General features: G+C 50.7%; 1 protein-coding gene across 1 annotated transcript in view; it reads left to right on the top strand.

Annotated features, from left to right (window-relative positions):
• LOC139337233 (Golgi apparatus protein 1-like) overlaps positions 1-9986 on the top strand; it is a 28186-nt gene that overhangs the window by 8614 nt on the left and 9586 nt on the right. The window contains exons 2-13 of the mRNA XM_070971739.1: positions 1189-1218; positions 2131-2217; positions 3468-3683; positions 5775-5978; positions 6417-6488; positions 6663-6849; positions 7004-7218; positions 7342-7463; positions 7637-7738; positions 7898-8051; positions 8870-9094; positions 9231-9293. Of these exons, the coding sequence (XP_070827840.1) occupies positions 1189-1218; positions 2131-2217; positions 3468-3683; positions 5775-5978; positions 6417-6488; positions 6663-6849; positions 7004-7218; positions 7342-7463; positions 7637-7738; positions 7898-8051; positions 8870-9094; positions 9231-9293 (1677 nt within the window). The remainder of the gene's footprint in view (positions 1-1188; positions 1219-2130; positions 2218-3467; positions 3684-5774; positions 5979-6416; positions 6489-6662; positions 6850-7003; positions 7219-7341; positions 7464-7636; positions 7739-7897; positions 8052-8869; positions 9095-9230; positions 9294-9986) is intronic.

Here is a 9986-nt window from a genome sequence, read left to right as displayed (position 1 = left end):
CGCCTTTATTTTGAAATTCCCACGGCATGCCTGTGTCTCCGGCTCCGGCTGAACACACCTCCTTCCCAAATATTCGAACAATGCCAGGAGGATGATGGGAACACAAAGGTGCGGCTCTGTGGGAGCGACGCGGCTTCCAGGTGGTGGGCGTGGCGGCGCTGACGGGTCAGTCCAGGTCACGTTTCCACCACCTTTATTTATTTTTCCTCCCCGGCCGACTGCTGAGTCAGCTCTGTGCTGTTTGTAACATCTGTCAGGCCTCCGCCCACTGCACCGCCCTGTTCTACAGCACCACCACGCTGAGAGACCCCCACCACCACCAGCACCACTGCATTTACTGTGTGTGTGAAGCTTTGTGACACTGGACTGTAAATAGAACACACACACACAAATACTCGCACACACACGCACATTCACACACACTCAAACACACAGTCAGCCTATTCCTGGCTCTCAGCGCGGCTGCCATGTGGTTAACAGTCAGAAACTCCTCGGCCATCTGCAGAGCTGTGATTTCAGAGACACACACGCACACACACGCACACACACACACACTCATTGACTGAGGGGCGTTGCATTTATTACGTTAATTTCCTGAACTGCTGACCTAAACGGCTTCTGTCCCCGTTGAACTGGACTTTATTTTGAAAGGTCACAGTCCGTCCGTCCGTGTGTCCTCTTTTGGGACTGATTGGCACTTTTCTCTGGTAAAGGCAGGAGGGTGGGGGTGGGGGGGTGGGCAGGGCTTGGTCTGCTGCCGTTTCGCTGCTGTTTGGGGCAGGAAGTGAGAAAGGTCACCTCAGGTCAACGCAGCACAGCAGGAAGGCAGCTCGAAGGTGCGTCACTGATGAAGGTGTGCTCTGCTGAGACCCCCCCCCCCACCCGCAGAGGCTTCGCCGTCATGTCCGCACCTCTGCCAGGCTCAACGACAAACACCTGAACGCGCTGCTACACCACAGACAAGCTTGCAGTGGATTGTGGGATGTTGGACATTGCAGAGGACGCTCTGGCTGTGTCCTCTGACTTCAGGCTGAAGCCACATTTCGTCCAGTGTGACGTTCTCACGTCACCAAAGCTCTTGATTAGATGAATTAAAAGCCTCATGAAGACGAGAATCTGTGCAGAAATGATCTGAAAGCTAAAGTTATCTTCACGCTCTCACCTCCTCTTCTCTCTCTCCTCTTTCAGGAAACGGAGATCGCTGCAGAATGCAACCACGTAAGTGTCTTCACTCGCTGCTAAAACACCGCTTCCCAGCATGCATCACGGTGTCCTGCAATTCCATGTCGTGTATGTTAAACAGCACAGACGACGATTTTCCACAGATACACGAGCACATGAGTTTGGTACCTGGACTTAGCTTAAAAAACTAAGCTTGGCGTATTGACGCAGTCTTAACTCTAGATGGTCTCAGCAGCTCTTTCCTGAGCTTTCAGCTGCAGCTCACAGGCTGAAGTGAAGATGTTCTGGACCTGCTGGCTGTATTTTAGCATGAAGCACATTTTGTCTTTTAAATGCTGTTGAAGCCGAGATCTCTAAAAAAAACTTTTCAGCCAAATTTAGCCAGTTTTCCTCCACAGCAGATGTCCGGACTTCCTTTGGCGTGCAGATCAGATGAACGTTTGCTGAGAATTGAACTGAACAGTTGGACAAACCGTCCGCTGGTCTTTAGTGTCTGGACATCACACTCCGTTACCTTCTGCTGATGTACTCGTCGGTTTTTTGGGGTTGTTTGCTGGTTTTTCTTGGAGTTTTGTGTTGGCTCAGGCTGCCGTGTGCCGTGACTAAGCAGGAACAAACTGTGCTGTATATTCATTCAAGACAGGACGGGACAGGACGTCCTCCACCAGGACGGAAAGCCAAGATTCACAGTTTCTAAGAAGTCTAAAACTAAAACTTAACAAAGACTTTGTCTCCATTCAGAGGTTTTTTAAAGCGAAGCTGCAGTAGATATAAAACACAGCATCCTTGGTTTCCTGGAGATGTTTGGAGAGTCACGTCGTCAGTTTGTTTGTGTCATCCTGAACCTGAAGGTGTGACGCTGACAGTCCACTTTGGTCCTGCCTCTGTCTGCATAATGTGTGTGTGGATCTGTGAGTTCAGGTGTTTCATCCATCTTCTCTCCTCCAGCTGCTGTGGAACTACAAGCTGAACCTGACCACCGACCCGAAGTTTGAGTCTGTAGCCGTGGAGGTCTGCAAGACCACCATCTCCCAGGTGAGTCGCCTCGACCAAACCTCCACAGCAGACTGCAGCGCTGCGTTTCGTTTGTCCAGTCGGCGTTTACAGCTAATGGATACTGCTAGCTAATGCTGGAGCTCAGCTGAGGAGGCCGCCGTAAGGTTTACATCGAGCGCTGTCACCCAGACGAGCCTCTCGTCCATGAGGAGATGCTCGCTGCCTTCTGCGCAGTGATACGTCGGCGGGTGTAGTTCGGTAGAAAGAAAATAGTTCCTACATGAAACTCGAGTGTCGTCTAGTTCCATCACATGCAGCCGATCTCTCAGAGCTCAGCCACTCGCACCAAAACAACCTGGATGAATGATTTTGGCGTGTACTGTCCCTTTAAGATAACACCTGAATCTGTCTGTTGGTTTCAGTTGGCTTCATCGGTTTCATGTCCGAGTTCTCTGTCGATGTGGCTCGTTGTGCTCCGTTCATAGTGAACGTTATCTGTTTGGTGCGATCGTCACATCAGTGGGAGATGAAGCTCTGAAAGTCTAGTACGCATCAGATTCTAATCCACAGGAAGACGCCATCATTTAAGATCTGTTTGCCGTGTCTGCGTCGTGTTTACCGTCAGGCTGCAGTTTGCTTTTAAGAAGCCTCAGAAACCCGTGAAGCTTCCTGGAGCAACGTCAGCTCACCGCGTTCGATTAATCTCACGTCATCAGACCTTCATTTCAACCATCGGCAGGCTTCACGTGTACACACCTCTGCCTTCATGTGCTTCACTGCAGTACAGCTGTTCTTGTTTTATCTTAACAAGAACAGCTGTAAAAACATGAAATAGCAGATGTTTACAGCTTGTTATGCTGCCCCCAAGTGGCCAAAAAATGAATCCATGCAACTTTAACTGAGCGTGTTGAGCTCCCACAGCAGACTGAAGCTTTGTGTTGGACGAGTTATTTTACTGAAATAGTTCAGATTGGCTTAATTGTGCATTTATTGATGCACAGAGAAAACACAGGAATGACATAACGAGCGGGTACAAAGAAATGAGAATAAATATGAAGAGCAGCTGTTATTTATTCATAAGTCATCCAGCAAACATCCGCTCTGTCAGTGGAAAACAGCCGGAGCTTAAAGATGAATGATTGACAGGAAGCAGGTTTGACCTTTGGCCACATGATGATCCTAAAAAAAGACGCTCAGACTTCAGAATAAGAGAAAAACTCTTTTTAAGACGTGTCGATAGAGACAGATGTAAACGCCTGCTCTTCATCACGAGTCTGCTCCTCATCCAGATTAAAGAGTGTGCGGCGGAGGAGCTGGGGAAGGGTTACCTGGTGTCCTGTCTGGTGGATCACCGTGGCAACATCAGCGACTACCAGTGCAACCAGTACATCACCAAGATGACGAGCATCGTCTTCAGCGACTTCCGGCTGATCTGCGGCTTCATGGACAAATGCCGCGATGACATCAACGCTCTGCACTGCGGCAGCATCAGCACCGGCGAGAAGGTGAGAGCCCGAAGGTCTGACTGACTCACAGGACACCTGAAGGTGTCACCTGACTCCACCTGACCAAACCTGAACTCACTGTACGAACGCGTGTTAGATCTTCATCCTCTGAGCTCTGTTAACACACACCATGAACACACACTCTGTGGTTTATTCAGACTCAGTCACACACACACCGTCCTGCTGCCACTAACACTCACTGCAGCACCAAATGTGGATTCATCCGCCGCTGAAAATAGTCCCAGACAGACGCTTTATTTGCTCCTTATTGAGTGATGTTTGTTAAAGCCGCAGTGAGCAGCTGTTTGAGGAACGTACTGAACCTTCTGCTGCTGCTTTACGTTCACATGCTCTGAAAACATCTCAGCTTCCCTGAAGGTTACAAAACGGGACACCTGACTGATGCATCAGACTGCGTCCTTCACCAGGTCCTGTGCTAAAACCAGGCTGTGCATTAGAGAAGTCAGCAGCACAGCAGAGGTGACGTCCGTCGCTGCTCCCTGCAGACTCACGCTGGGATGAACTTACTGGAATCTGTCAGCTGAAAGGACTTCTTCGTCCTTAGTGTCGATTAGTCCACCTTCCACTGATGAACTCGTGGTCAACATGACTGCGCTCTGATTCTGCTGTCAGGACAGTCAGTCCTTCAGGGTTTGATTGCATTACACATGATTCAGAGCAGCAGCACCATCACATGCTGGAGCTTTAATAAGTTGGGCTACGGTCCTTTCACCTCCACCTTCGTGTCCAATGGAAACAGTGACTGATTATTGATGAGTCAGTAGCTGATGACGGGCTAAGGGACGGCTCAGTCTGAGCGCACCTGTGGAAGGTGTTCATCGTGTTTTCGTGCTGAAGTTCCTCACCTCACCTTCCTCTTCCTAAACACCCCCCCCCCCCCAGCGTGTACACCCAGCCACTCTGCTGAAGTGTGACTCAGCTGAGAAAGGAGAAGTTTGACGGCGGTTTGTCAGCGAGCGGAGCCAATCGATCTCCTCTGAACGCGTTTTCCCACCGCTGAGCCGAGCTCAGCCTCATAAGCCTGTTCGACACGCTGTTATTATGGGATGTCTCATTAACTTGGAGCAAATTATTTATTTGTCAGCAGGAGCAGAGTTGGTTTCATTATCAGGAATTTGTCACGGTGACTCGTTTCAGCGTCGGGAGCCGACTGACCGCGTTTACTCTGACCAGCTCGTCTTCATCACGCTGGAAACACACGACTGACACACTGATTCACTGCACGGGATTACAGACGCTCTCATCTACACTCATGTCTTTCAGACTGGGGACGTTTGTCTGTTTAAAAAATGTGTCTCTCTCCCTAAAAGAAGCTTTTTGGACGTCTCAAAAGTCTTGACTTTAAGGAAAGAATGACTCGTTTTAACACTTCATGACTTTCATCGTCACATTGAAAGACACATTTCAAGGCGCTCCTTTGTTCATAGTCGGGGAGTAGTTGCAGGAAAAATCTACTCAATAAACTGCAGCGACATGTTGACATGTTTAAAAGATTAAAGGAGTAGCTTTGTATGAGGTACTTATACACAGACAGTGTACTTCTACAGTAGGTAGCAGTCAGCACACTGTACTTCCTGCTTCTCCAAACTGGGAACGTGCCGTTGACAATAAGGGTGTAACAGTGCACGGGAGTCTCAGATCAGTTCATTTCCTGGTTGAGGAGTCACAGTTTGGTTCATTTCCTGGTCTGTAGTCGACAGATAAGTCACCAGGTTTCATTGGGACTGTTTTGTACTGAAGAACTGGTCCCAGTGAAACCAGTTTTTAGGGCGTTCTTATCCAAAGTAACAAGCTTTTTTTCTGGATCGTTATGGAGCTGCTGAAGAATCACCATCCCAACAAAAGACAGGTTTGTCAAAGCAAAAGGACAAAAAGCTGCTGGAGGTAGACGTGCTGCATACTGGTGTGGTGTCTCTCACATACTGGGGGAAACGTGTCGTCGTACTGGCCCACAGATGGTTTAATGGTTAATGTTGAACTGTATTTGTTGCTTCGGCCGTGGTCTGAGAAGGATCCCGATCACAGCCGAGCTGAATGTCTCTGCCTCTGCCTCATCTCTGTCCTCTGCAGGACGTCCACTCTCAGGGCGAGGTGATCGCCTGTCTGGAGAAAGGTTTGGTGCGGGAGGCCGAGGAGCAGCCGGGGGCGCACCCCATCAAAGAGGACTGCAAGAAGTCCATCATGAGGGTCGCCGAGTTGTCCTCGGACGACTTCCACCTGGACCGCTACCTCTACTTCGCCTGTCGCGAAGACCGAGAGCGCTTCTGTGAAAACGTGAGGATTTGTCTCCAGAACAGTCTTTTTTGAAGTGATCTGCACTTATTTTGTGAGATGACTTCCTGTTTTCATTCAGTCCATGTTGAGGCGAATCAGCAACCTGCATCCTTTCTGCTCTGTTCTGTCATTTAAACACCTTCCTCCTTCTCTGATGCTCGTGAGCTTTGTTGCTTTATGTTGGTCTTTAAACTGTCTCAAACCTGTAAAAGGACATTCTGTCTCATTAATGGAGGACACTCATCTGATTATTAACTTCTGATGTTAATGACGCCTGCGATTAATCACTGACCAGGTGCAAAGTTAAAGTTTTAACTGCTGTTTCAGCGCCTCCGTCAGACCGATCAGTCAGCGTCTCTCTGAGTGAGGACCAGTCGTCCTCCTCACATGATGTGACGTGATGGAACTGCTTTCATTGGTTTTATTCTTTCTGTCCAGACGCTGGCCGGCGAGGGACGAGTCTACAAATGTCTGTTCAATCACAAGTTTGAGGAGGCGATGTCTGAGCGGGTGAGTGCTGCAGGTCTGCAGAGACCTTCTTTCACCATCTTTCACTTTAGAAGAACTCAGCGTAAGAAGTGAGTGACGCGGAGATGCTGGAGGTCAGACATGGAGTCAGGCTGAAAGTCGCCTCCCTCGTAGTTTGCTCTTTGTCGTGATGCCGATGGCGCTCTGTGTCCTCAGTGCCGCGAGGCTCTGACCACCAGGCAGAAGCTGATCGCTCAGGACTACAAGGTGAGCTACTCGCTGGCCAAAGCCTGCAAGTCGGACCTGAGGAAGTACCACTGCGCCGCCGACGCCAACGTGCCGCGGGCCCGAGAAGCTCGTCTGTCCTACCTGCTGCTCTGCCTGGAGTCGGCCGTGCATCGAGGTGAGCGGCGCCGAGCCTCCCGCCCGCCGTCATTTACCTGTTAAAGACGTGACGTGATGCTTACACCTGCTGACAGCCCCGCGATGCTTCCTGTTGTGTCTTTGTTCATAAACACATTGTGTGCTCAGTGTGTGTTCATGGGTGTGTCTTTCAGGCCGCGTGGTCAGTGGCGAGTGTCAGGGCGAGATGATGGACTACAGGCGGATGCTGATGGAGGATTTCTCTCTGAGCCCGGAGATCGTGCTGCACTGCCGGAGCGAGATCGAGGGTCACTGCTCCGGTCTGCACCGCAAAGGTCGAACGCTGCACTGCCTGATGAGGGTCGGCCGAGGGGACATGGGCGCCATCGAGCCCAACTGCCAGAGGGCGGTGAGTCGCCATCCAGTCAGCTCTGTGTGGACGTGTGAAGAAGATCTTCTCTGTCCGAGCGTCGAGTGTTTTTCAGCCTCTTCAGTTTTGGGTTTCTTTATCGATGTCGTCTTTGCCCCTCAGCTCCAGAACCTGATGCAGGAAGCCGACCCCGGCGCCGACTATCGCATCGACCGAGCGCTCAACGAGGCCTGCGAGTCCGTCATCCAGACCGCCTGCAAACACATCCGCAACGGAGACCCCATGTGAGTCCTCCGACGCTGCGTCAGGAGAGGGTCTGCCGGTGCTCTCCGCTCATTTCAGCCCGTTTATCGACACGTTTCCTTTTTCTTTGTGTTTCACTGGTGACATCATGAAAGGAGACATGAAACTGTTTGTTCTGTTTGTGCCAAACGTCTGCGATCTGGTCATCCTGCAGGATCCTGTCGTGTCTGATGGAGCATCTGTACACCGAGAAGATGGTGGAGGAGTGTGAGCACAGACTGCTGGAGCTGCAGTATTTCATCGCCAGAGACTGGAAGTGAGTCCTGCTCGTCCTCGTCCTTCACAGGCTCACTGACCTTCACTGAAACGAGCTCATGAAAGAAAGCATGTGCTGACAGACAGATCTGATAGACGACAGGAGATGGTGAAAGATCCCGTTGTTAACCGCTGCCTTACTTCCTGTGTCGCTGCCCAGGTTGGATCCCATCCTGTATAAGAAATGTCAGGGCGACGCCGCCCGGCTCTGCCACACTCACGGCTGGAACGAGACCAGCGAAATGATGCCGCCCGGCACCATCTTCTCCTGCCTGTACCGCCACGCCTACCGCTCGGTGGAGCAGGGACGGAGGGTGAGTCTGCAGCTTCTGTGGTGGAGCAGCACCACGATCGCTGGACGACGTTTGCTCTGAGCATCAGTTAGCTGAGTCACTGAATGTAGCTGCTGACTTCTTCAGCTGTGTCTTAGTCACCTCCTCCTCACTGGGTGAAGTCTAACCTGCAGGAATCAGAATAATTTAATAATTTCATTTAATAATTACTGTCCTAACGCAGTCAGAGAACAAGCTGGTGAAATCTGGCTCTCTAGCCTTTGCTGAACGTGTTGATCTGAGCTTTGAGGCTTTTAGTGCGTTTGCGCTCAGTGGAAGTCGCTTTAGAGCTTCAGCTAAAGGCCAAACTGGCAGCAAACAGAGGAACGTATTCAGCAGGCTGTCAGTGAGTGGAGCAAAGTAAACGTGCAGGAAGTGTGAACTCGTCACTGACCAGAGAATGTCCTCGCAGCTCCCCAGCGGAGCGTCTGAAGCAGAAAACCCTGAAGTGACTGTGAGTACGTCCTGCTGCTGAACCTGTGGTGGTGATGATGATGATGATGATGATGATAATCACAGGAAACTGAACGTGCCTGTCATGATGACTGGTGGTTTGTGGGTTGTGATTGTATCTGTAATTCTTATCTGTTGTCTCTGCATGTTGGGGCTGATTTTGAAGCGTAATTGTTGTGTGAAAAAGCTTCTGAGCTGAAGAATCGGTTCAAATCTCCAGATGAGGCTGAAATGACGTCTGTCTGTGAATCACTCTGACTGTCTGTGGAGCGTCGCGTAAAGGCCTCTCTGACCAGTGAAGGCGTTCCTCTCATGTCCCCTCACCCCTCCTGTTTGTCCTCCTGCAGCTCTCCAGGGACTGTAAGGTGGAGGTGCAGCGGATTCTCCACCAGAGGGCGCTGGATGTGAAGCTGGACCCTGAGCTGCAGAGGGTGTGCATGACCGACCTGGGCAAGTGGTGCAGCGAGAAGACGGACGCCGGACAGGAGCTGGAGTGTCTGCAGGATCACCTGGAGGACCTGATGTCTGACTGCAGAGACGTGGTGGGAAACCTGACGGAGCTGGAGTCAGAGGTAAGCATCACACCTGCGCTGCTACCCATGATGCAACTGGCTCAGCAGCCAACGACCCGTGAAGAAGAGACTCCTGATGTTCCTGCTCAGCCAGAGCAGACTTCTCTGGAGTTAACGTCCGTCCTTCTGTCCTCAGGACATCCAGATCGAGGCGCTGCTGATGAGAGCCTGTGAACCCGTCATCCAGGCCTACTGCCACGTGAGTGTGCACTGACAGATCCACTGTCCACTGTCCACTGTCCCACAGCTCGTCTTATGTCCAGAGCGAGCTCAGCTAGTGTGAGAATGTTCCAGCCTTTTTTCATCAAAAGATCCGTTTCTCTACTGTAACAAAGCAAAAACCCTTCAGAAAAGAGAAAGCAGAGAGAAGCTTTAATACACCGAGTACAAAGTGCACAAACAGGAAGTTTGTCTTCTGAAGAGCTGTGTCTCTCCTTCCTGTCTTATCTGGACTTTAGTCATGTCTCTGAGTTCATTGGCTCTGTGGAACAGCTTCTGTTCTGCAGTCCACGCTGAGTCGTGCTTGGAAATGTATGAAAATATCAAGATACACTGAAAAATGTGACGTCCTCTCTTATTGGGTCTGAAGAACTGTCTGTCTGTCTGTCTGTCTGTCTGTCTGTCTGTCTGTCTGTCTGTCTGTCTGTCTGTCTGTCTGTGTCTGTCTGTCTGTCTGTGTCTCTGTCTGTCTGTGTCTGTCTGTCTGTCTGTCTGTCTGTCTGTCTGTCTGTCTGTCTGTGTCTGTCTGTCTGTCTGTCGGTGTCTCTGTCTGTCTGTCTGTCTGTCTGTCTGTCTGTCTGTCTGTCGGTGTCTCTGTCTGTCTGTCTGTCTGTCTGTCTGTCTGTCTGTCTGTCTGTCTGTCTGTCTGTCTGTCTGTCTGTCTGTGTCTCTG

Source organism: Chaetodon trifascialis, chromosome 10 (assembly GCF_039877785.1).
Source record: "Chaetodon trifascialis isolate fChaTrf1 chromosome 10, fChaTrf1.hap1, whole genome shotgun sequence".
Classification (NCBI taxonomy): domain Eukaryota; kingdom Metazoa; phylum Chordata; class Actinopteri; order Chaetodontiformes; family Chaetodontidae; genus Chaetodon; species Chaetodon trifascialis.
Note: the sequence above shows the minus strand (reverse complement) of the source record. Positions and strands in the feature narration are given on the sequence as shown.